General features: G+C 38.3%; 1 protein-coding gene across 3 annotated transcripts in view; it reads right to left on the bottom strand.

Annotated features, from left to right (window-relative positions):
- Positions 1–352: 352 nt before the first annotated feature.
- Positions 353–27,710, bottom strand: part of DOCK2 (dedicator of cytokinesis 2) — a 168,386-nt gene continuing 141,028 nt past the window's right edge. For 2 of the 3 annotated variants that reach the window (XM_061456404.1, XM_061456405.1), the window contains exons 36-52: positions 26,946–26,986; positions 26,295–26,385; positions 25,078–25,197; positions 23,650–23,739; positions 22,183–22,287; positions 19,803–19,944; positions 18,112–18,193; positions 16,348–16,432; positions 14,794–14,880; positions 14,285–14,461; positions 12,927–13,010; positions 9,559–9,696; positions 7,133–7,260; positions 5,252–5,432; positions 3,808–3,928; positions 2,578–2,720; positions 353–1,173 (exon numbers count right to left, since the gene is read on the bottom strand). In XM_061456404.1, coding sequence (XP_061312388.1) covers positions 1,099–1,173; positions 2,578–2,720; positions 3,808–3,928; positions 5,252–5,432; positions 7,133–7,260; positions 9,559–9,696; positions 12,927–13,010; positions 14,285–14,461; positions 14,794–14,880; positions 16,348–16,432; positions 18,112–18,193; positions 19,803–19,944; positions 22,183–22,287; positions 23,650–23,739; positions 25,078–25,197; positions 26,295–26,385; positions 26,946–26,986 — 1,890 coding nt within the window. In that variant the 3' untranslated portion in view covers positions 353–1,098. The other variant, XM_061456407.1, reaches the window with a different exon arrangement.

The following is a 27,710-nucleotide window of genomic DNA, read 5'->3' as shown; positions in this document are numbered from 1 at the left end:
AGCCTCTACCATCCACAGCATGACTCATGGTCATATTTTATTAATACAAACCCACGTAGGTATCTGAAACATGGAGGGATGAACAAAGAAAATCGATTATTCATGTTTATATGTGGATAACATACTTGCCTTTAGAAAGAACCGACAGGCTACAGAATCCTCAGATGCCGACGTGCAGTGCCGTGTAGCTTTATGCCAACAAGAGATCATCCTCCAACTCTACCTCATGAGTTGGAGAGACATAGAAAATCAATTTTGAAAGCAGAAGACTTGGACTCATAGAATTCCATTTGCTGTCAGTAAGAAACTATTACCTCCTATCAATGATATCTAGAGATTTCAGGGAGAAACATTCAAGGCAAATAAATTTTTAACATTTTATTGATGAACAGCCAAAAAACCAGCTTTTGTTTATTGTGCTGCTGGATGTAATAGCAACTCATACATGTGTAAATAAACTTTTGCCCATGTTTTCAACATGATAGCCACTGTTCTGAATATAACTCAGGCATATGGTGTCAGAGTCACAGACATCACCCTGAGAAAGACTGAGGATACAGAGCAGTGTGTTGGGAGCAGCAGAGGGATCCAAGGACTGTAAATCCAGAAACAGAGTACATTGTCAGCGGCTATTTTGTGCTGAGCCATCTGTTGCCTTGACTACACTGCCAGTAATAGTTAAAAGATAGCTGGAATGTGTCTGTACCAGCTACAAAAAATGTAACTTCTGTCCTCTTTGAAAAGAACAGGATCTGACTTACATTATACAGCAAGCACTGTAGGTGGACTTTTAATACATCTTTCTTCTGAGGAGTAAATTTTGTCATCAGGAAACACCCAATGTCCTTTGAACTCTATGCCCAAAGGCTCAGTGAACTTCTGTTGCATGTCCTGGTGGACACGTCCTGTTGTATTTTCTTCAAATGTTATTCCTGTATATGTATCACAAGTCACTTATCAGAGCTTATTAATAGTGTTGTTCCTATTTTTTATTAGCCATCTATGTGAACTTCCTTTAGAGTAGCTGGGACTTTAAAATAGGAGATGTATGTATAGATAATTATTTTCAGTTGAGAAGTGGTCTTGTAACAGACTCAATCACAGATCTGTAGATGAAGATTTGAAATAATGCTCCACAGACTGCTTTCCATCTTCTAGAACTCTGGAAATGCGCTGGAAAACAAGAGGAACAGAGTGCCATATGTTAAAATGACTGCTGCATTGGATTCAGTATGTATGGTAATATTTATATTAATTACTAGCTAGTGGCCTCAAGCTGTGGCTAGAGAAAAGATTATGTTGATCAAATCCTGGATATTTTGAATTAATTCTCTGTTCCACAAAGCCATAAACCTGTGTTTATACCTGTCCACATGATTCAACTTGTGCTGTGAAGCACTATACAAGTGGATTTGTAGCTTTGTTCAGTCCTTTTTCAGACTTATAAAAAGGGACATTTTATATCCTATTTAGGTTTAAATGAGACTGGATGAGATCACACTGAAAAGCTGTTACTCTGGGGTCTGAAAAGAACAAGTACGTGATAAACTGAAGTGAAATCCTACAGACTTCAAATTAATGGGTTAATTTTGTTCCTACCAGGAAAATATTATTATGAACACACCTAAGTGCAGATTTTCCTAAATGTTGCTCAGTTGTCCCAGAAGTCACTATTTATATTTTTTGAAACACTGCAGAAACAAATGGATAGCAATGAAACCTATCCATCAGAAAAAAATAAATAACAAAATAAAGCAAAATAAACTAAACCAAAACAAAATTAACTTTAGCTTTGAAAGATCAGCAAAGTTGATACATCAAACATTGTAGGTGTCACAGAATGCTTATGCATTATGCCTATCAGTAGCTACCTGCACCTGCATTAAATGTCACCCGCTACCTGAAAGAACAGGAAAACCTTTTAACATTTTAATCTTAATATCTGCACTGAATATACATCATTTGCTTTCATACGATGCATTAATCAATTGTTTTAATTGTGGGAAGTTTCCACAGAAATGAGTGAGAGGTTTTCTACTTCAAAGGCAACCTGTTTTGAGCAGCATTAACTATTCCAGCATAAGCTAAATCCTACTTCGAAAGCAGCATCTCTGCCATCAGAGACTGACCACACTGTGCATGTTTTGCCACATATGCTATGCTTACCTTACTCAGCTGCCTGCGCTAATTGCCCCATGTGATTAAATCGAGCAACAAACAATCGCTTTCCTCTGCTGCTAATAAACGTTATCAAACGCAAATCCGAGTAAATGACTAGGTCACATGAGACCTCTTGTGGTCCCGAAGCAGAACTGCACATCGGGGCTGCTTTTCAAACACCCGAAGATGTACCCCCGTGCTTCAGCAAGCGCAGCCAGAGGCACATGTTTGCATCCCTACAGAGCTTCCACCTCTCTCTTTGACGACAGAAGTGGGGGGGGGGGGGGGGGGGGGGGGGGGAGGGAAGAAGAGTTTGACATATAATCTTCTGTTATTTTAAAATGACTTCATTTTCACAGCCTAGAATTCCTGAAGAAGCAACACTTTCTCCTTCCCCCATAAGCACACACAACTTACCATTGTTTTAAACAACTGGTTCACTTTCTTTTTTTTTAAGGTTTTCTTGTCACCATCTGAGGTGGAAGGAAACACTGGTTGACTCAACCTGTGTGATGCAATTGTTTCGTCAGGTGCCACAGGGCCAACCGTCAGGGTTAATCCTTAGAACAGAAACATATTGGTTGCACAAAACAAAACCAAAACAGGACAGTCAGAGTGTAAGACAAAGCAGAATTCAAAATAATGAGCTACTGCAATGGCTAGAAAGAATTTAGATATTTTTACTGTAACTAAATCCTTAGAACACAAAAGTAAGTAAGCTTACTGAGTAAGTTTAGAGGGGAAGCGCTAAACTTCATTACATGAAAACTGAATAGTGAAATAATGAACCAATCTGGTCAAAGAATTAAAAATAGATAAATACATGAAAAAGAAGTGGGCTGTGACAGTCTGTTGTGTTGTGCTAAATGTCTGTTAAAGGCATCTAGAAAGATAGGGACAATGAGAGGGATAGAGGAAGTGCAAGCTAAGAAATGAGATATGCTATGGAAGAAGTAGGGGGTAAAGAACATGGAAATGGGGCACATTTTCTTTACACACCCTGGCCTGGAAATGAGATCCACTTTCAGTTACACTTTCCCCTTCTCTGCCATGCAGTTGTCAGTCTTTCTAGTGGGCAGTTACCTTACGCTATTTTTCCTTCCTCTTCCTGTGAGGGAGGCTTATGAGGCTTCCTCTCTAACATTCAAAGCAGAAGTTGACACCCTACTATGGGGCAGCCTCTGGGGATATTCATCTGCCAAAGCACAGATCTTCTCTTTCCGTTTCAAACGCTGCCCTCTGCTGTGAGGGGTAAGGAAGATGAATAGACCTTTCCTCTTTCAAGGCAGGAAGAATGCCCACACTACAACAAAGCCAAATTTGGAGCTCCAACAGCAGTGCTTTTAGAGCTGGGCAGCACAGTGTCACCAAGCAGTGGCAGCAGCAATGCTTTTGGAACTTGGCAGCACAGTGTCACCAAGCAGTGGCAGCAGCAATGCTTTTGGAACTGGGCAGCACAGTGTCAACAAGCAGTGGCAGCAGCAGTCCAGCCCACGCACACAATACACACTTACTGTAATCTCCATCTCAGAGGCATGGAGTCACAGACAGCACTACCTGCTCTGCTTGGGCCAAATCCTTTATTGCTGCTTCCTTAACACAGCAACAAAAAAGTGCAGAACTCTCATCTTACTGTAAGCAGCTTACCTGGAATAACTGGCATAGAACGACTGACAGGACTCATCTGCTTGAGGACAGACGTTTTCTGAGGTGCCACTGCATGCTCAGAGAGGTTGGTGTCACTCATGAACTCATATTTCCTCAACACCTGTTTAATAAAGAAAACCAATAAAAAAACCAAAGTCCATTAATGATGAATTGAGATGTGAGCAACAAAGATGCAAGCAAAACAAGATTTTGTGAAAAAGCATAAAAGAAAATAACTAAAAACCAAACTATTATGCCTAACCCAAGTCCTTTTGGGGATTGTTTGCGGAGTAAACTAAAAGTAATTAAAAGCATCAGAACTGGGTCCACATCAAATATTATATACTAGCTAAAAAATATGACATGATTTGGGAGATGATTTATATATGATATTCCTATCCTATCTGTGGAATAATGCCATCAGACAGCTCTGGCTGTGATCTGCAAAGGAAAATGAAGTTTTGAATACATTTCTGACTATTGCAATTCCATAGCCCCCTTGGCTACTGCAAGATTGTCACTTTTTTTCTGAAGCGAAAGAAAATCCTGTGACTCAGTAAGCAGTGAGATTTCCACAGCAAGGTGTGTGTTACCTAATATAATCACAGGACAAAGGTGTTGCTTGGTTTTGGATATTAATGCTTCTCAAAGCATGACTGTGCTATATAGCTCTCTTTTGTCTGAGGACATGTAGTCTAAGAGAACCTCCATAAGCTTCTCCTTGTTCCCCAAAAGAATCTTAGCTTTCTACTGAATTCACTTTACCTTTGATGATTCCTACAATTTTTTTTTTTGATCAAATGACTTATGCTCTCCCCATGGAACTGAACAATTTCTTGTTGCCAGACAATTTAATTTCCATAGGGCTTGTATAGCAAGAGGACACCTTTCAAAATTGTTTCTGTCCATAAGTCATTTTAATGATCTAGCAGTGCAATAAAAGCACCCAGATGATCTGTGGAGCGAGAGACGCCAGTGATTCCAAACTTCAGTCTGGCACTGTTTAAGGAACACTGTTTGCAAGCTTGCAGTTTCCTAACAGCTGCATATTCCATAACAAGGTACAAAATGTTCAGGGCTCATCACTTCCCAAACAGCCGTGACTGCAGAGCTGCCATGAAATGGCAGCACAGGCAGTTGCCTCTCTGCTGGCTGAACCTGCCCAGTGCAGTACCCCCAGTTTAAGCTAACCGAGATTCAAAATTTGCAACTTCAGGGCTCTATTATCTGTCATCATAAGCAAGAGGAGACGTTCTGATTTTTGGCCTGATTTGTTTCTTCCTCAGCACCTCGCAGGTTTCATTCATAGCAGGGCAGACCATCTCTGCATCCTGCATATTTCCCTTTATGGCAGTTTTATGTGGGTTTAGTTATTTTCCTATGCAAAGCAGTAATGTCCTCTTTTTTATGGAATATAAAATACTACTGTAAGTCAGTAACATACACATTTTGTGTCAGACATAGAGATATCAGGTGATGTCTTCTCATCAGCAAACACCACACTGCTTCTCTTTGTTCTTTTTTTGGACTTTCTCCTCTTGACTTCAGGGTGAGGATTAATTTGCAGAGCAGTCTCCTCTGATTCTGCTTTTGCTTGCTTTGGTAGCACTACCTCCAGATCAAAGCTGCAGGAGGAAAAGAAAAAAGTACAAGTTGCTGAGTGATATTTTAAAAGCCACTGGCATTCTGATGTCATTTCCCCATGAAATATAAATGCGGGTCATCCTTTCCTTTGACTTTCTATGCAGCCTTGCAAACTGTTGGCAAAACGTATACGATGTACTTCAGCTGGCAATTGTAGAAACAAAGGAAATACCTTCAGGGGGTATGACCTTGTCTTAAAATCTTGCAAAGAATGTAAAATATTAATATGAGTTCAAATCCCTTTTTAAAGGTTTGTGCATTAGCTTAAGAACTAAACTAAATGGAGTTAAGAGCTCATATGGCAAGTTTACGTGCAGTGATGATGGTGCTGACATGCTCTTTCAGTTATTGAAAACAGTGGAACAGAGTATTTATTGTCATGTTTTAAATGTATTCTCCTATTTATTTCACCAGACTGAGCAACAAAACATATAATTGATTAAAAAAAAAAAACAAAACAAAACAACAACAAACCCAAATCTCCCTCCTCTTCCTCTAATTTTTATAGTTCAAAAATTAGGCCATTTTTAATTAAAAAAAAACCCAAACAGATATTAAATTGGTGCTGGCTTTACCCCCTCTGAACTTACTTTACTCCCCTCCTGAACTTATTTTACAACATAAAAACTGATAAATGAAACAGCCTGGTGAATCTATTGACCTGCGCTTCCTAGAAATAAATTAGCATCATAAGAATTGAAAATAGTTGCATGATTCAGCTGTCTGGTTCCATAAGAGGCGTCTTGATTTCCTAGGGACCTGGGGCTGGCAGATGTGACACAAATCATGGCTGTGTGCTGCACCCTACTTGAGTAGAAGCTGAGGGGCAGGAATAGGAGCCTGGGGCCTCTCATAATGTGTGATACTACACATCTTGTTAGGCAGCTCAGAAAACTGAAGTAGTGTTAAACCACAAACTGACCGTAAATCATGCCAGAACAGAGGGGTATCTTAAGAAGGAGCACTCCAAGTTAGAGGCATACACCTTTGGACTTCTAAAACGTGAAGGAATCAAAAAAGGAGTTCAGATGTTTGAAAAAAATCACAATGAAACACTGCTCAGCAAGATCCATTTTACATGTACCTTGGCTGGGAAGAAGTTCAGTGTGCCCAAAGGATAATTTATAAAGCAAATAAAACAACTTCTGAGTGAAAAATCTACTCAGTATACCTATAACTGTCCTCTCAACCTCTGTGCTTCCCAGCGCTGCAGTTAAACAAGCAGATTAGGCAAACGTCACATTACTGCAGGCTTTACTAAAATGTTCCACCTCCTTACCAGTAATTTTGTGAAGGATGTCCTTTTCCTCTCCAATTTTGACAAGCAAAAAGATGCTCATTAAGTTAAAAGCTGTAGAAAAAGAAACTTGCAAAGTTTCTTTTTATAGGCTTTCTTATTTTTTGAAATGTCACTTAGATTTTAAAACACTTGTCTTCTGAAAATGAAATGCCAGTTTTTCAGTGAGAGTTGAGTATATTTTGTGTATTAAGGTTGCAATACTGAGGCTCTAAGCCTGGAGGAAGTGATAGCTACTATTAAAAATAATTTTGGCATAGCCTGAAGAGACTGTTAATGGTCTTTATCCTTGAATGACTTTTTAAAAATGTCTTTTAGTTTCATCCCATAAAACTGCTTAAAAAACAGTACTGAAAGAAAATGTGTATTGTATTCATAACCAACCTTTCTGAAGTGGTTTTGTTTGGAGTACTGCAGTCTGAATTCATGGAAGACAGGGAAATAACTGACAGCTGGCGATAGGATCTCAGCATTGACCTTGGCCGTCCTACTCTCTTATCATCAAAATCTGGCTGTAGGATGGAAAAGAGAACCACATTCTATCAAACAACTTGGTGTGAACCTCATTTCATCCCTTGTCACTAGGTCTTGACAATAGTACAGATGTTTTAACACATCTGTCATGAAAGAACTTATTTGCTATCATTAATTACCTTCTGGCTGAATACACTCTTACGCTTAAGACCTCCCAAACTTGATGACACAGTGAGTAGCTAAACAAACTACAACTGCCATAATAAACTGTATGTTTTGAAAAAGAAATGAAGAGAAACAGTGTCTGCTGATCTTATTTTGATCAGACCTGGGGCACGCCATTAATGTACTTGCTCGGGTAAATGGATTTAGTTAGTCCTTGCTCCAAGATGGTAATCATGCTCTGTCTCCAAGACCACAGGTTCTGCCATCTCTGTATGTTAATGTGGCCTTTTAAATTATATGTTTGCAAATTTGGACAGAATTAATATTGCCCTAGTAGCCAGAGAAGAAGAACAGGACTCCTCTGCATGTCACCACATATCCATACAAGCAGCACCAACTCTCTCTGCAAAGGTTGAAGAGTACACTTATGTTCTGCAGTGGAAGGAGAAAAAGGAGATACCACTCCAGATCTTCTTGAAGAAGATTTAGCTGTCACACTGGAAATATTAAGCTTAATTAAAGCTTATTAAACTTTGCAGCCTGGTACAAAGTTAACTGAAACAATCTGACTTAATTCCAAATGTCTTCCTGTTACCCTTGTTAGTAAGATCACACAAGGGTCTCATTTCTTTGCTAATTCTAGAACTGTTTTCTTTCTAATCAGGGGTGACTTCTGGGATCTAAATTTGTGGAGTGCAGTTAGCTTTTCTCTCTTTTTGTGTTTGAGTGTTTCCTGGGTGGGCACATCTCTCTCGAGTTAGCTTATCAGTGTCGAGATATGAGACGGGCTTTGGAGAATTTCCCCATGCATGCAAATCATAAACTAATTTTCCAACCTCCCTCAATTTCTATCCTATAAACAGGATATGAACAACTTCAAAAAACATTTCATATGAAAAGTACAGGAGTATGTTCTGATTGTCCAGAAAATATTAAAAATCCATGTGTAATTTCTTGTGCCAAATTCCCAAACACTTTGCTTCTGCTGTCATTTCTCACTAAGACCAATACCTAGCAGAAGACTGGGAAACATCTGTTATTTCAAGAATTACTTTCAAGTGTTTTGCAGAGTTTACATGCAGTGAGTTTACATGCTGCTCATCCTTTGAATGGCTGGAATCCTGAGATACAGACACAATAGCTGCACAGCTTGGTTGGATATTTTTCTTTTCTGGTAGTGAAAAGTTCAGGCCAGCCACCAGAGAGTCTAAGACATGGCAAAAGGGCAGCAGTGCCATTTGTAAAGAACATTCTCTGCTCTTGCAAACTTATAAATAGGTTGCTTTTGCTGAAGTGCTGATCTGTAAGAGTGCTGAAGGGTTCAAGCATTAGCAATATTGCTAAATGTAGATTACAACCTCTTTATTATTGCAAGGATGGTGGCATGGGACTGAAAATAGGAAAAACACTCAGATGAATATATAGAACTTTCATCATTTTCATGCTTTGTAACACAGCACAATATCATAGAATAGTTAGGGTTGGAAAGGACCTTAAGATCATCGAGTTGCAACCTCCCTGCCATGGGCAGGGACACATCCAAAATTTAGGTTAGAAACTTGCTACTTTTTCCCTTAAAACAGAAGAAAAATACTTTTATAAACTCATCAACATGAAAGCAACAACATAAAATATTTTTCCAAGGCAACTGTTGTTTAATCACAAAAAGCAGCCAACATCATTCTTGCTAGCCTGCACAAGCTCAGATAGACTATTTTATTGAAGAATTGTCCGGAGAGTTTGCGTTTGGAAGTTATCCTTCAATTCCCATATATTTCATCTTGGTGTCAACTAATATTTATAGTATTATCCACATGAGAGGGTTTACTTCACAGCAGAGCTGGAAGTGGCTAGCACAGGGAGACATCAATTGTAGATCAAAGCCCTAAACCACTAAGAAAACTTACAAAGAGAAGAAACATGAAAATTTGCTTTTTCTTCCATAGAAGGCAGTAAAGAATTGTAATTTTAATAGACATAATAAAATACTCCAAGCCTTCCAGATACATCAGAGAATTGAATCAACTCTTTGACTACAGAACTCAGGTCCAACTACCTTCACATCACAAGAAAACCCATAAGCAGAAGTTTGGTATGTGTTTTTGTGTAGAGCAGCAAGATGTGTAGTAAGTAAAGAGAAGTTGCAAAAGAGGTTGAAAGGAGAACAATACCAATTCTCTGGCTCCATATTGCTTTTCCACTTTAACTTTTAAATGCTTGAAACATTCCTCCATACGGTCATGGAAAGGACGAAGATTATCAGAAACTCTTCTTTCATGAATTTTAATTCCAGCCCCAAGGAAAGGTATCTTAAGTAGGGGGATAAAAAAAGAGGAAGTGAGAATATTAGACAGTGTTTGACAACCCCTCTGGCTCCACTTAAAGTATCTGCTAAGCCAACTGCAAAACTCTTCCTGTGATTGGCAGATAGATTTGTCAGTTGATCTCAGCTTCTAACAGCAAGAGAAGATGCAAAGGACTCTTCAAAAATGGGCTTGCTCAGTAAGTTTTTCGGGCACGTTGGCTGCCTCATAGTGACTGTTCTGCCTCTCCTGTGTGTTTTAATGTTAATCCCTTATGACATTAAAGACACTATGTGAGCCTTTAAAAACATTCTTACACTCCTATCCCACCTGCTTCTGAAGGTGCCTGCCATAGTTTACAACAAAGATGGTAGGATGAAAAGATATCCAAATGGATTCCAGGCAGGTGGTTTCATACCCTTTTCTTTCAAATGGAGGATTAAGCAATTTAAGGGAAAGGTTTCAATCAATCTTTCGGGGCTTCCTCATGTGATCACTTTGACAACTGCTGCAACAATTCAGTATGTGAATGTCTGGTTACTGAAGGTGACCTCTTCCTTTCTCCTCAATTTTATACTGCAGACTTCCTCTGTTCTCCCCACACGTCAAGAAATAGTCAATACAACAATGAACAACTCAAGCCACGAACAGAGGCAGCTTGCACTATCCAGGCTGACTGTGCTCAGTTCTACCCCTGTGCTTTTTGGATTTGCTGCTCATCCTTTGGGATAGCCATTTTGCATTAATGTTTGGAGCTTCTTCTGTAAAATCCATTTATTTTAATAAATAAATTCCATGCTTCCGTTTGGTGTTCTGACCCCATAAATAATACTGTAAACATCAGTCCACAACTGACTTGATCCTACTTTAGAAAGGCCAATTTCAATATAACTTTTAAAAACATGGTATTAAAGACCATCTATTACAGAGATGTGTTTGTCCTCTTTTGAGGGATTTGCAGGCATAGACAGAAATTACCACCTTATGCTGGATGGTGTTATGATCAATTTATACCAGTAAATCCACTGAGTACTTCAGATGCTCAGAAAGCAACCTTATACAGAGCCTGTGGTGGGCAATGATACAGAAGAAGCTGTAAAGGTTGGTAACTCAAATCAATAATCAAACTGAGATCAATTGAAATGAAACAGGAAACATTAAGAAACATTAAGAAAAGAGTAAAATAAAATAGATACGTTAAAACCATTTGGAAGATTCATTTCAAAGGCTGTGAGGAATAAATGGTTAAATCTTGTTGTTTCTCATCTCTGAAACAGTCATAGAATAGACATATAGACATAAATCATAGAACCATAGAGCAGCTTGGGTTCAAAGGCACCTTTAAAGCTCATTCAGTTCCAACCCCTGCCACAGTCAGGGACCCCTTCCACTAGAGCAGCTTGCTCCAAGCCCCTGTGTCCAGCCTGGCCTTGAACACTGCCAGGGATGGGGCAGCCACAGCTTCTCTGGGCACCCTGTGCCAGCGCCTCAGCACCCTCACAGGGAAGAGCTTCTGCCTAAGAGCTCATCTCAGTCTTCCCTCTGGCAGGTTAAAGCCATTCCCCTTGTCCTATCCCTACAGGCCCTTGTCCAAAGCCCCTCTCCAGGTTTCCTGTAGCCCCTTTAGGCCCTGGAGCTGCTCTAAGGTCTTCCCTTCAGGAGTCTTCTCTTCTCCAGGCTGAACAAGCCCAGCTCTCCCAGCCTGGCTCCAGAGCAGAGCTGCTCCAGCCCTCGCAGCACTGGTATAAATTGACGAGCATCAGTATAAATATAGATAGTAATAATTCCTATTTGGACTAGATAATGCAAATAGAATTGATGATTTCTAAGGTCATGTTTTTCTTCCCTCCATTATCATGACAAATGCTTAGGTCAATAAAGAGAGCCATTTTCCCTTGAATGAAAATGAGCAAAAGCAAAAAGAGCAGGTTTTCTGTTACCACCTCCTATAGATGGATTTTCCTCTTTGAGGGCGAAAGGGTTCCTGCAGTACTGGTTATATATATATATGTATGTTATTGGTTATATAATTATACATGTATAAATAATAAATACATAAATAGATAAATAAATTAGCCAAACGAAACCAAGACAACAAATAACCTTGGTGTTGCTAGTACAGGCAGAATATTCAGTTTTCCCCTGGAGATAGAGCTTACAAATATTTCCTAATGGCCTTCCATGCTATTTGTCACACAAAAGGCAGGTAGCAGCAATCTTGTAGGTTCACTGAGCATTAATGTAACTCCTGAGAGCAACTAACGCTCCATTTCTCATGCAAAAAAAAGAACCCCACAAACAAAGAGAAACCAAGGAACACCCACTTCTAGGAAAGCTGTTTCCCAAGAGAATTTCTAACATTTGCAACTGTTTGTTTCCCCAGAAATTCATTAAGGCTTATGACTTTTGTCATGCTCTGGTTTGCCTCTGGGAATACAACCTGGGCTTGAAAACCTGGCCCTTTTAACTGTAAATGTAGCCCACAGTATGTGGCTTTTGATGAACCACTCCAAACGATGTGTTCTACAGAGTGCTTTTCTGGCTTGCTGCTTTCCCTGAGACATAAAGAGATTTATGGGTAACACCCCTGACTCTTGGCAGCATTTCATCGAACAACTGACACTGTAATAATGACACTCCTCAGGAAATATGATGTGAATCTTTTAATTAAGCCATTTCTCCAGTTTAGGCACAGATTTTAAAAAACCTGAAGGACAGGATCACTTAGATCCCCAAGAATGTATTAGCAATCACATGCCACATCAGAGGATGAGGAGTCATAGCTGTGAGATTCCAGCAGTGATCTGAACGGGTCAGTAATACATGCTTCCTGTTGTCCACATTAAAATGGAAAGAACTGAAGTCATTGTTCATACTACTAATATCTAAACAGGACAATACATAGATAGTCCTCTTACAGCTATATATACTCTGAAACATAACATATAGCCTAAGAGGGAGTGTTTTACTATGAATCCTTTTTCAAAATACTCTATGAACTCTTCACAGAACTAGGCAGGAAAATCTGTAACAAGAATCTCATTCTTCTACCCCTCCCTGCTTTGGGGAAACAGTAAAAGAAAACCCCAAACAACCAACATACCCTTCCCTACCCCCCCCCCCCAAATTAAATGGTAAAAGTGAGTCATCTAAATGCTATGTTCTCCTGATAGAAAAGAGCAGACTAAAGGAATAGCTGATGAAGGCTCAGATGACTGCTGTCAGTAAGAAGTTACCTGCCAAGCAATTAGATCTTTGAGTCTGTTCAGCTTTTCCAGATCCTGTGGATGATCTCTGCTATATTCATCTGTAAAGAAAGCCTTAGACAAAAAACATAATTATTCAGTCCATCATTTTGATAGTAAAAGAGATCAGTCATTACTGCAGTGACTCCGACTGATGGCCAGAGAGACACATGCATGCTCCTTAACTAGACAGTAATTCCTCATAGTACCAGCTGAGGACTGAGGTGCTCTGTTTTGGTAAAATGTATTCAGTCTGTGTCCAACACTTCTAAACTTCACTTCACTTACTATGAAACCCAGTTACGATTTTATTAAGCTTGCACTTAAAATAAAAAGAGTTGCATATTTGGAGTACCATGATTTACTTGGATAAATGATCACTTTATTTAAGTACCCTACTTACTGACGTAAGTCAGCCTTACACAGGAATCTCTCTCTGCCATCGACAAGCAGAGCCAGACGCTGTGTACACACTGCCTCCTGCTGCTCAAAGATCTCATCCCCCATGTACAAAAGAAGAATGAAGCTATTAGTCCATTACTGGCAAATAGCTAAACAAATGATACTTGAGGACTAACATAGCATAAGCCATACTCCTTCAGCATAGTTCATGCTTAACACATATAATTCATGTGTGTACATATATATACACGCACATATGGCATTGTTTCAGCACTGAGCCTATCTGATGTGCTGAGCCTGCTCCTGGGCATGGCACTTGCTTTTTCTGCAGCTGTTGGGTAACCCCACGTTGATTTTAATCCCAAACTTCAATAATTTAGAGTTTAAATTTATATGAGCTTTTAGCATTCCTGTTTTCTCTCCTGCTGCACCTTCACAAGGTGGCCTTAGGGACAAATTTTCTACAGTTCAGTTCCAAAAGACATTCTATTTTCCATGTATTGCCAGAACAGTTTTTATTTGTGTTCCTGTTTTTTACAACAAAACCTGCTACATGGAAACTGCTGTTACTGAGGAAACCTGGTGACAGCTGGATTGCTAACTGACATCTAAATACTCCAGACCCACTGTAGGATTAAGATGTTCATTTACTTTGGGCCAAATCTTTTGATGTGTGAGAGCCTATTTAGGAACAAAAAGGGTATTTTTGTCCCACAAACATATGAAATCCCTCATAACTGCAATTAATACTGAGATTCAGTTACTCTACTTGCTAGTTTCTGCTTTCAAAGACAGATGTGACCAGGATATGAGGATCTCTTAATCACTGGAGTTACGGCTTTCATAATCCCAGTCCACATTTCACTGCCACTTTGACCAAAGGATGTAATAGGATTATGGTATACTGTATCTGAATATGTCCTTTGCATTGACTTAAAAGCTCTTACCTTCTCATATTTAGCAAAGCCACCCATAACTGCTGGATCAACAATTCCATTCAGAAGCATAGAAAGTGGATTAATAGGAAGGTTCTCATCACTCTGGTATTGGTTAATCATCATCAGAATCTTTTCATTTGTCATGGACATAGTCTCAATAGCATTCTCTAAAGGACTAATTGTAGTCTATAAAGAAACAAAAAACTTCTCAGGTTAATAAAGAGATAAAAAGGTCTTTTTGGTTTTATGAAACTGTTATTCATGTATATGCACAACATTCTTAATATTCATCAAACCAACAGAGATTTATTCAATTCTCTTAGGACTTGGTGCTGAAGCTATGAATCAGGTGTAAGATACATCGATCCTAGCAACAGAAAGATAAAATGTAAGTAGTTACAGTTTTGTAGATATAAAAATAAGTAACTAAAATAGTCTTCTGTGATAAATTCACAATTTTGTACACAAGGATATGTATAGATACATGTTTTTTGGGTTCTCAGCATGTTAATACACACCTGTGACATGGCGACAACCTCAAACCATCGTAAAATCCCAGGAAGTTTGTATGCTGTAACAAACGATGTTCTCTCAATCCACATAGACTATTAAAAAAAACATAGCAGGGAGAAAATGGTATGTCAGGATTTAAACTTTAATCTTTCCTGCCTTCTGGAATGTCAGAGTCTAAGCATATAGATGGAAACTATATGCACATTTTTGCGTTAAAGGACTCTACAAAATGAATTGAGCACAGCAATCTGCACAAATCATTTGTCTGGTTTCAGATTACATCATCTGTAGCACAAAGCAGAGGAAAATCACTTTTGCATCTTTTGCTATCTATTCCTATTTTTGTCATTACAGATTGAATGACCACAACTAAATGACCTACTCTCACCTCTACTCAGATTATTCTTCCTCCCTCCACATATTTCTGGAATTAAACCCAGTAATACCCCTGCAACAATTTGCTAGCATTCTTACCCTTTTCTGCTCCTTTCTTTTCTTCTCCAAACAAGACTAGCTATTGGTAGTTTAAAATGCCACTAGTTCATTTACACTATTGCTCCTTATTTTACCAGTATCAGCTCATCTAACTTCAGCTATCTGAAGCAAGTATGAATATTATCTACTGTCATCAGCACTGAAAACATTAATGATGTAGGTTTTGTAAACCAATTCCAAAGTATATTCATAAATGGTTTCAAAACTCTGGTTTGCAAAGGAAGTTGATGTGCATCATGAGTCTTGGTAATACAGTGCAAAGCTGAGATGTCAAGGTAGAGTTTGCTTTTGAAGTATTGAATTTAACAATATTAAATTAAAAGGGTGAGAAGCTTCTCAAGTGAAACTGTTGACAGGACTAATCAACACACACAGAACTGAAATGGTCCATTCTTTTAAATAAATAGCTTTTCCCACCACTATCCCAAGAGCACAGCTTTAACCTTAAGGACTGGATGACATGGTTCCATGACAAACTATACAGTATCAGGTATCTATATAATGAAAATATAAAAATTTACCACATTTTTATGCACGACACTAAAAAATAATGTATGGTATTGCAGATTTCCTAGAATAGTTAAACAACAAAGACCATTCTCAGTATTACACCATAGGGAATGGGAAAAAAAATGACACAGGTAGTACTGCAGTCTGTCTGGATTTGGGAGGACTGATGAAGACAGTCAACACATACCTCTTCATTGACAAGCTGGCAGCTGACTCAAGTGCTGTCAGCTGCAAGAGGCAAAACATTTGAGATTCATTTACATGGCATCTTATTTCATACTGAAAATCTGTACCAGAAAATGTTACTGCTTAACACAAATGTGTTGAACACACTTCGCTACATAATGTTTATCTGCAACTGAAACAGGGATGTATCATTGAGTAAGTAAATAGAAGTAATGCTGAAATGGAAAACCCTTGTGTTTAGTTTTTTGAACCAGATCCTAAAGTTAGGGTGTCTGTAAGGAGTGATCTGAGACTAAGAAAGGATCTAGATCAGAATTCAGTCACAGCGACCAGAACCTCATCCATCACTCTGTCATTCATCTACTTACAGCAAATTCATTTTCAGGGTCAACAGATCCTTTTCTGACTGGTCTTGAGTAGTGGAACAGGTGCACGTTGTTGGATTTGTAAAAACTGGAAGAATAAAAAACTATTGTAAAATACAGAATTCAGAAATTTATGGATCTTGGTATCTCAGTGAAATATTTCATTTTGAGGCAGTTGAGTTTTTAATTAAAAGTAAATTTACCGCTCAGAAAAAAGACACTTTACTGAAAACTCAGGAGACAATTATTTATCTATAAATCAGGGTCAACACACAGTATTTTACAAGTATGAAGCTTCAGCTTGTGACTGGGTGTAGTTATGTTAAAACCTCCAGCAGAAGGTCTAGAAAAGATTTTTGCTTTTCTGTCTCTTGCTGTGGCATGCACACTGCTTGCCTGCCTTAGAATGACATAGAAAAGGAAAATATTTTGTTCAAAATAACTGGCTGAACAGAGTGGCTCTATTCACCTGAACTGAAATACATGTGTTTTTTCCTCCACAGCACATGCCACTTCAGTTTAATCATGCCTAGTAATTATGCTCACAATGCTGAACTAGAGGTATTCAAGAAACTAAACATTTGAAGCCATTACTAAGAATTTTTTGTGACAGACAAGAAAATGTATATAAATACTCACAGAAGGGGACATCAGTGTAAAGAATCTATTGCAAATTCATGTTATGGTCTATTCTGTTTAGCTAATGAATCATTCCTAATCCCTATAAGCACATATTTCCACTGACCTTGTAACCCCTCGGCTTCTAGCACTGGCTGATTCAAAAGCAGAGATTGCACAGTTCTGTCTCTCTGCAAAACCAACATGCCTCTCCTTTTGTTTTTTCCAATTTTTGTCCTTAAAAATTAATTATATTTTAAGTAAAAGCTAAATTTGCAGAGAAAATAAAGTATTTTACAGTAAAAACAAGCCATGTTTTGGAAACCTACAGCAAGAAACCAATGAAGACACCCCAAACAGTTGAGCTGAGCAAGCTTATGGTATGGTATTTCATAGGAACATATGGTTTCTGATCCAACCTACTAAGGTTATCTGCATCAATAAAGAAAAGGAAGTACTGTACAGTTCCATCACTGTGTCACTACAGGCCTGACTCTCTCTCCATCTTATTATTTATATATTGATGGATTTGGAGGCAAAAGTCTCACAAGCCTGAAGTCAGCCAATATTCCAGTACTTACTTATGCAGTTTCGGCATCAGCAATTGGAATGAACTATCACTTTTCAGATGTATACTTAAGTAGGGGCACTTAAGTAGGAGCCTGTAGTAAGTTCAAGCAGTTCTACAAAGGTTAGCTAGTTTGGTCTCAAAATGATTTGGACAATTAATTTCCTTTTCTCCTTTACAAAATCTTGACCATAGTACAAATGGAAACCATTTTGCTCAATGTCTTTTGCACTTGGGAAACAAGTCATAACAAGATTCTGTTGCACAAGAGCCTTCAACTCAACCACTGTTGTGCTGCCAGCCACCTCTAAGACCTCTCTCTCCATCATTTACCTAAGAAGCTGTGTTGAAAACACACTAACTTGGACCCAAAGCATGGATTCCACCTCCCCACCCTGTCACCATATGCTAGTCCTTAAGTGGTAGATATTCTTTCATGACATCCCTAGGGAATACATAAGTCAGTTAACTAAGACAATAAAAGATCCATTGGCAAATGACTGAATCCACAGAGTAACGGTGGTCAGTTTAGGAGCATGGCCTGCCTTTCACTGTATTATCTACTACAGAAATTCACTTACTTTATAATTTGATCAGGTACAGCCTTATTTTTGAATCTGGGCTGCTCCTCAAGGACTGGTTGCACTGTAAAACACTGGATATCTGAAACCATGCAAGTTAAGGGCATGTCATTAACTATTGGTTTGAAATAGTGCAGGCTGGGGGGGAAATGAAAAACAGAATTATAATAAAAAAAAAGACATTTCCTGATGAAATATTTACAAGGTTCAGGGTTTCATTTGTGCTGCTCGCTTTGCTGAAAAGGAAAAATCTGCCACTAGTAACCAGTGAATGTATATTAATATTCATTTTGAATTGCATATTTTTATTATTTACTGAGCTTGAGTATTTGTAGCCAAATTTATTGCACTGAATCATTCATTAAATTTTAAAGCCCTGCCAATTTACAAAAAAAAAACATCAACAACATCTGATGTTAAGGATTTCACTGTTTAGCTTTAAGCATATGTAAGGTCCTCGTGTCTAGAATTTCATCTTGGAAATCTGTAACTGAGCATCCCTCTTACTCCAGATTTTTTTCCACAAAAGTGTTATTTTTGAAGCTGAATACTGTACTTGTAAGTAAATATATCATACTATGTATTTCAATTTATCTGAAACTCATGTCCTCTGGTTAGATTTTTCTGAAATGTGTAAGTAGTGCATATCTCCTGTTAGATTTGAGCAATTCTACTCTAAGAAAGGACTGAAGCATATGATCTTAAAAAAATACAATTAGTTAAGATACCAATCAGACTTATGAGAGCTTGGGCCTCAAGCTTAATGTAGGACTTTAGGAAAGCCTGTAATAAGGCCCAACCATGTGAACAGAAAGCAGGATTCTTTTCTCCTCCAGCAGGTTCTATTAGGCTGCACCTAAGAGAGTGTGTGAAATGTTCCATTACCTTGAGAATTAATAAAGGAAAATCAACATGTGACAAAAAAGAAATATCTGATACAATCAGGTGATTTCATATCTGCTCAGCCAGGAATGATTTAAATCAAAACATGAAGAAAAAGATAACGCATCCAAGCAACCGTTCGAGTACTTCTAAACAAGAATAATTTGGGGTATTTTAAAAGGTGGTCAATGATGTTTACGAGTTAATTTTTCCTAGGAAAATATCTGAGACTGACACAAGGCCTATTTCTGATGCCAGACATACAAGTGATAGCCAAGTGCAGTGTCAGCCAGAACAATGTTCAAGGAAGACGTTAATTTAGTATCTAGACGTAACAGCTAGGAATGTGAGGTAACTGACAAATCACTGCTTTAAACTTGGCCATTCAAGTGTTCATCACTAGTTTTGCCACCTGAAGAAAATAAAGGTAAACCATCTATGGACTTGAATGAGTATTCTTCACCGAAAGGGTTGTCAAGCACTGGAACAGGCTGCCCAGGGCAGTGGTCAAGTCGCCATCTCTGGAGGTATTAGAAACGTGTGTAAGTGGCACTTAGGGACATGGCTTACTGGTGGACTAGGTTTATGGCTGGACTCAATTTTAAGGTCTTTTCAAACCGACATGATTCCGTGATGACTGAAAGAGACAGAGCGCTTAGAACTGTGAGAAAACCAGCAAACACTTCAGGAACAAACCATAAAATACATGAAGGACATCAAAGTGCAAACTGAGCTGCCACATTGCTTCCTTTTTAGGAAATTCTTGTTCCACATGGATAAACGCTCATCTCCCACGTGTTAAAGGATACATTGACCAGGAGAGCTTTTCACCTCCTCTCCAGGAGCTGAGGTGGTGTTCATCTTCTCAGCACTGGGAAACTGACTTATCAGCTGTGCCTGGAAATCCTCTCTCCTCTCATATTCCTTCCCACGGTAGATGAATACTTTGTTCTGCAAGGAATACATTTCTTGGGCTATATGAAACTGAGGCAGAAGCTAGAGATACATGTTTGTCAGTACAAAGGCACAACAGCATCTCCAAATTTTGGAGTGAGTGTTACTGCTTTCTGAATATTCATTAACTATGAAGCGGGACACAACTTTGACTGTGTGCTAGAAGGCAGCACTAACTGTCCAGAGTTCCTACTGGATGCTGTTAGACAGAATGAAGACAAAGTGGCATCAGCACTAAGGATGCTCCTGTAGAGCAGAATAAAATCAGAATGGGAAGTAAGGAAAGTCCTGCAACTCTTCTTCTTCTTGTCTGTCAAGCAAAAGCATCTTTCAAAAACATTCTGGATCCAGGTTTCACAGCTCTCTAATACTAATGTATACGTTTCCTTTGCCTGATCCTGCTCCTTCCTCCTTGATATTATGACATGTCCTCATTTACAATACTGTAACTTCATTTGTGGTTCGGTTTGCTTTGTTAAACGGGGTACATCTATAATACCAGAAACAAAAGGTGAATGCTTAATTTGGTGTAATATTAGCATATTTTTTCCCCTGTTTTCAAGGCAACTTTGGCCTTTAAAACTGGCAAAGAGAAGTCTTTCACCGCTTTTCAAGAGTAACGAAAGCTACAATATTCATTGTAGTATGTAATAAAAGATTCTTTTGCTACAAGAAAACATCAAATATTCAGGTTGGTTTTATGCTCTGAAGACATGCACTACTGTGGTTAAAAGAAAGCAATGCTCTTTTAAGACCAGTAAAACATAAAAGTATAAAGTAAAAACCATTTGTGCATGACTTCTTAAGTTTGGCAGATTTCCTGATTAAAAACAGACCCTTTGGATTCTTGTTTTTCACATAGTAGTCAAAAGTGGAGAAAAACAAAGAAAACTGGGAGTAGATTCAGTGTATAGAGGTCTGTTTAACGAAAACAGCTCAAACTTACCATAATTGTCCTAAGATATCAACTAGCTGTTACCATTCAGGAAAAAACTTTCATTCAGGAGTCATAGCAGACAGTTGGTATGAACATGTCAGCTCAATGCACATCAGATATCAAAAAAGCAATGTGAACTTGGGTCATTACAAGGAAAACAGGGAAAGAAAAGAAGAATCGATATCACACTGAACTAACTTATAGTATATCCTCATTTCAAATAGTATGTACACTTCCTGTCCTGCCATCTCATGAACTAGGACATGGACAGCAAGGGTACCAGGATGTTAAACATATGGAGTGGTTGCATTAGACAAACCAAAACTATAAGGAACAATATAGCATGAATGGGATGAGGAAAGGAATTAAAGGAAAACTGTTCAGTCTCCCTGTAAGAATTAGTGTAGAGAAATTATTATACAAGAACAAAAAGGCAACAGCAAATCTCCAGCACACATATTGTGAGGCCACTGTTCTGGAGGGCATTAGTTCAGAAAGCAACTGGACAAATTCACTGTCGAACAATCCATGAAGGGCTAGAAAACAAAACTGTCACCTCCAGCCCAGGAAGCTGTTTATCAGGTACGCAGGGAATATTTACCGGGTCAGTATCACTACACATCTGCTCTACATTATACTCCTCTTCCCTATCCTACTTAACTACTACTTCACACTGTTAAAGGCACAATATTTGTGGATAGAGTGCATTGGTCTTAGAAATATGCTGTTTCTACATTGGCAATGTATTTCAGTTGTAGCTGAGAGGCAACATAAAAGTGAAACTCTTGGCAGTTCATGTAAGGCCCACTTAAAATCCCTCCCTCATGTGAAACAGAATTTTGGGTTTAATTTGGACACAAGTTTGTTAATAGCATTCTACTAGTTACCAATAACCTGTGTGGGGACTCATCCAAGAAACACAGAATCATAGAATAATTAGGGTTGGAAAGGGCCTTAAGATCATCCAGTTCTAAGACTCATAAACCATAAAGAGCTACCCGAACTGAATTACATCATATTGCTGCGTTTGGCTGTCATGTATCACCTTCACTACTGAAGTATCCTCCAGTTCCTACAATCAAACTAAGAGAAATAGTCAACTTTAAAAACGCATCTGAAAACTTTTCATGCACAGCCGTACAAGTGACAATTCAGATTCTCTACAGTTCTGCACCCAAGCAAAACTAAATCCATGCCAAATATCCCCAGAGATTCATTAGGAGAGCACTCTCACATTTTTAGAAGCATATGAAAATAAATGAAAAATAAAAAAAAAGTAAGAGTTTAAACAGGTTTACCCTTAGAAATGTGGGGAATCCTTGGCCATAATACCCAACAGCAAAATAGTCCGGTTTAGGTCTCAGAATTTTCATGATGTTTTCATAGAACTTTGCCTGTTGAATCTGAAAGCAAAAGCAACTTCAGTTCCTTCTGTTTGGGTTTGTTTTTTTTGCTGTTAACCTGCACAGCAATACTAGGCTCTGTGCTACAGCTCTCAGTGAATATGTGAGAGCTACCAACCAGTCAGTGAGCTACAGCACTAACCAGTCTGCATGCGCTGGCACATGTACTGCTGCAGTACGTTAAACACTGTTTACATTTCTATGCAAATATAATACTTAGCTAAACGTTTATGGCTTCAACTTGAATTCTGTGGTCTCAGAATCAGCCTTACCTTTCATTTCTTCAGGAATAGAAAAACAAACAACCACGCCACAGTTTACACTTCAAACACCTCACTGATAGCATTACTGAAATAACCCACTTGGAAAAACTCCCTGCCTCAAATGTTTTCAGAGCTATGGATCAACTCACACTTTTGCCCTAGCATCATGCTAAGGACACACACTATGTAAAGGGCTTGGAAGCATGTCTTCCTTAAAATACCAAGTGTCATTTAGGGTTACTATTTGTATTTCCTGTGTTATAGCTAGGAGACACCCAGCACTGCAACTGAAATGGAACTGGCAAAAATACTGTCTTTAGCTTGTCTTGAGCCTTTAGTTTGTGCTAAAAGTAGAATTTATTGGGAGGAAAAGAAACTCTTTCTGCACTCAACACTGTTCATGAACATCCTGTTTTGATTCCTGTGCTTTCTTTGTAGAGGGGATATCTATTGAATGAGCCCTAAATATTTGTTACAGATCATGTGAGTGTGGAATCTTTGGGGTAAAAAGAGAAGGTATGTGGGGGAGAGAGAGGATCTCTTTAGATTAATTCAATTTTAATGAAAACAAATTACTGAACATTTCATCTTCCTTCTAGCCTTTGGACCTACTTCTAATTCCTTGTAATGTGTTACTTCCCCAGTCCCTGATTAGGACAGAGTTCCTCAGGTTTGTCAAGATTCCAGTTCCTAAAATTTAAAGAAAATTTTCAATGAAAAAAAAATGCATCCAGGTGCTTTTTCTACCCTAAAATGTACCTAAAGTGTACCCTAACGTGTACCCTAAAAGGCCTCAAAAACTGTTACATTTATTTTGTTTATTTATGCATGTCTTTAAATTGCGCTGAGAACATGTTGATTCATCTATAGAAGTTTCAAAATACCTTACTAGGCAGATGTCCATGCAACATGAACAAAGTTCTTTAGGAATCTCTGAATCTTTAGTGGTGGCTGGTTACAATAAATCATAGCAACTCTTTGACAAATGAATTAAAAACCCAACTCAGACAACAAGCTCATAAGCAGCTCTATCATTTGACAGCTCAAAAGCACTCATTTCTGTGACTGAAATAATTTTAAGACCTCTAAATAAACTTACCAGGTTTTGACTTAGAAGTTCATAGTCAAAAACTTCCTTTTCATATTGATCTGCAAGTTCTTTGCATAAAGCTATGGCTTCCTCCCACATCTGCAATACAACCACATATTCATAAAGGCATTCCAGTACCAACAAGTTTCTAATGCATCACTGTTTAACTACAGCTTTATTGGTTATGCTGTCTTTAAATTGAAGTCATTTATTACCTGCACGTTTAGAACGAAGACTCGAGGCAATCATAAATTTTAGGAAAGCAGATTAATGTAAAAAATAAGAGTGTTATATGGTTCATTATGGGAAGGAACAAGTAAACCCACTTCATTTTTACAATGAGATAGCAAAAGAATCACCTGACCTTTCAGATATGTTAAAAAAGAAGAGAAAAGCACTAAGGTGCATAACATGCAGAATATACCCTAAGCACAGCAGCAGTGTATAAAGGGACTGCCACCTGCCTCTCCTTAAACCCAGCACACTTCACAGGAAATTCAGAAGGACACATAATCATCAGTAGACTTGCATAAGAGCCCCCCATATCAGCTAAAAACTTATGTGATTTCAATTGCCACTTGCCTGGAGTAGCAGCTTGTTTCCTTCCACACAGCTTAATACCAGCTCTGAAAATTACTGTGAGGAATTACCAAGCTGCTTTGGAAAGCCTGGGACAGTTTATACTCTTCTGCTATAGGTGCTTAATGTATGCAGCACAAAAGTGGTCTTAAAGCAGATAGAAATGCCCTCTTTTGAGGGTATATCCACAAATTCTGTCAGTCTTCTCACGTATTCAGGATGGAGGAGACAAAAGGGGGTTTCTGGTGGTCCTAGGTCCTCCTAGGCTGGATAGTTCTGAACCTTATCCAGCAGTGCAGAATTTTTCCTTGCTTTCTAGCCCGTTGCTTGATTTTCAGAAATCTCAGCTCTACTGTCATTGCACTGACAGGCAATCGTATTAACAGGGGTTTTTAAGAAAGCTGAACTAACCCCAGGTGCTGAACATCAAACTGCAACATATTCAGTTTGGGATGCAGTTCTCTGGCTTCGCAGAAGTAAGTATGTCCATTTTGAACTGTCTGGTATCAGGAGAAAATGACGGAATGGGTCAGCAGTGAGGTCTGTGTAGTCCGTGGGCTTTTGTGTAGTAAAGGGAAGTACAGTCAAGAGCTGTTACTATTTTATTGCTGCCTTACAGAGATGCTCATGACTAGCGTAAACATCAGTCCTCTTTCTTGGTAAGTATGGTTACTGAAAAAATTATGTCCATACAAAGATACGCACTGTGAATAACCCTTCAGAATGCAACTTGCAATTGACCCACATTTCAAAGAGGTTTTCCTACACAAATGTTTTATACAGAGGATATTCATTAAATATAACTATACAAAGTAACACAGTAAAAAGAAATTTGGCAGGAGAACTCTTCAGACCTACCTTTCCTTTGTCAAAGTATTCAATGATCTTCTCATACAAATTCTCTTTCAACTGGCGATAGGTCTGTGAACACTGGAACTCTGTTGACATAACTTGGGGTGCACACTGCTCATCTGACCACTGAGAATAAAGCCACATTAAAACCCACAACTTCTTGGAGTTCAGCTCTTCACAGACACATCTCCCCTACCCCAAGATCTGGTCCCCTGGGATTTTCTGAGTGGTTTTTTCCCCCAGTCTTTTTTACATGACCACGAAGAGGCACTGCAAATGTTTCCATCATCTCCTCAAATGCATGCTCTGCTTCATCTGATAGCCAGGACTAGACAAAATACTTTAAAAACTTCTGTTCCTTCCTGCCCCTCACACAGAAATTTAAGATAAAAAGTCTGTGTGAGAAAAAATGGTTTATTTCAGTGGTGTCATCCGGACTGATCTGGGGGTTATGTGGTGGTTTTGTATTAAAATATTTGCATGTAATGTTATCTTTGTCTATACCAATAAATAAAATCTGCTTCATATTTTTGTATGATCAGAAAAGTCAAAATGAAGTTTAAGCAAAATAGCACTTTGAAAAGCAATATTTATGTGGCTCTGCACTTAAAGAAATTCCATAATTTCTTTTGAAATGAGTTTTTCCATTAAAAAAAATCAGATTTTGCTGAAGAACATTTAAGTGTTGAATTTTCCCTTGAAATGGAAGTGCATCTTACTGACCATTTCTATTTATAACGTCAGATTCAGTGACAACAACCATTACTTGTAGCGAAAAATCATTACCAGCTGCAAGAGAAATCAAACATAATTTGACAGAATGATCTGTATGATTTGAAATGAAAAGTCAGACATCCCCTGTGAATGCTGTGAGAAACTGCAATTAATTTTCATCCCCGTAGTATTTGGGATAGTGAGAAATTGGCAAAATGAAACCCATGTCAAAGTTAAGTGGCTTCAGAATTTGTACACAAAGTTATCTCCATGAAGAAAAGTACTTTTGCTACAATATTTAGTTTAGCTTTTAATCACCTATGGAAAATAGCACTATTTCAACAATGAATGTTCATTTTGTGTTACCTACTGCAGTATTTTTAACTAGAAACTTGAATACTCCTATGGAAGGTTTCATATACACAGTAAATCAGAGATTAAGACAATCACTTTTTAGTTTATAAGTTTGGAAATTGAAAGATCTTATTTATATATTGAGAAAACCTAACCTTCAAGAGCCAGGTGTGGAGCAGAAGGGTATATGCTGCTTCTGTGTAATTCTCACAGTCTAGATGAAGATCTCGCAGTTTATACAAATATCTATCAGAGAAGAGAACAAGAATGACACTAGATATTGACATGATTGGAATAGGAAGTGTCACAAAAGTTGTACATAACACCTGTAATGGGAGCTTCAAGATAGATGCCATGCAGTCACCACTCAGAGAATCTTTAAGGACACTCTGAGTGGGTTAAAGTGCTGTGCATTTGTTCAGACTTTTCTGTGCTCTCTGTGTGTGCTGAAACATTGCACAAAAGGAGGAGAAGGAATCAAACTTCTGTGAACTGCTGTGAGCTCCACCTCAAAGAGGAACTACTAGACTCAAGGTCTAAATCAGACCTCTTGAGTCCATTATTTCTTTACTAAAGATAGATGCCTTCCTCTGCAGCACTGTTGGATTGCATTTAAACATTTTCCATGTAAACAGTGCTCGCACAACAGATAAAGACAAAGGAGAAAACCAACCCAGAAAGACAAAGCAAGTCCCTGTAAAACCTGGAAGGTGGCATGGGGAGAAGTGTAGTTTCTATGTTGCCAGTGTTCACAAGAGAATACCATTGCTCTCTCCAAAACAGATCCAACAGAACAACTGCCATACCTGATATACATCTCTTCACGGTTAATGTTCTTGTAGAAATTCTAGGGACACAAACATTTAGAAGTTATCCCCTAATTTCTTTTATTAAAACAAGATAAAAATACATGTGCTAAAGCTTCACTTTTCTTGGTAGTTGGACAGAGCAATAAATACATTATCTACAGACTGTCTTATGTTTAAACCTGGCACTACTACAATTAAGATTTTAATTAGTTATTATTATACATACATAAGTATAATATGTATTATATAATACATATGTATATATGTATATGAATGTATAATATTACGTATAGGTTATATATTATATAACATGTATATATAATACACAGTGTATTATACATACATATGCATAATAATAACTAATTAGAAGTATACATATGTGTACTTCTCCTAGTTCACTAATGAAATCATTAGTGAAAGTTTTCCTGTTGAAGAGAATATGGCTATCCAAGTGTATTAACAGAATAAACTGCAGGCTTTGGCTACACATGGTGGCCAGAAAAAAAGCTGGTATTTATTGAAGCTGATAGGCCACGCTGTTGGTATGGAACACTGCTGTGTAATACCTCTAGAGGGCTGATTCCAGGAGTCAACCCATTTTTGCAACAACTGCGCTTCTGTGGGTGTACGAGTTGCTAAGGCTATGCACAATGTCTGACGAGAGCTGCCTCCTCAAGAGTTGCAGAAATCAATACTGCATGGCACAGCAATTATTGATGAACGGAAGAGTATATGAGCACAATACATACTAACCATGTTCTC

This window comes from Pezoporus flaviventris, unplaced genomic scaffold (assembly GCF_033815535.1).
Source record: "Pezoporus flaviventris isolate CSIRO_AGI_PZ_B2104156 unplaced genomic scaffold, CSIRO_AGI_Pfla_v1 ptg000023l, whole genome shotgun sequence".
NCBI lineage: Eukaryota > Metazoa > Chordata > Aves > Psittaciformes > Psittacidae > Pezoporus > Pezoporus flaviventris.
The sequence above is the reverse complement of the archived record's forward strand: the minus strand, read 5'-3'. Positions and strand labels throughout refer to the sequence as shown.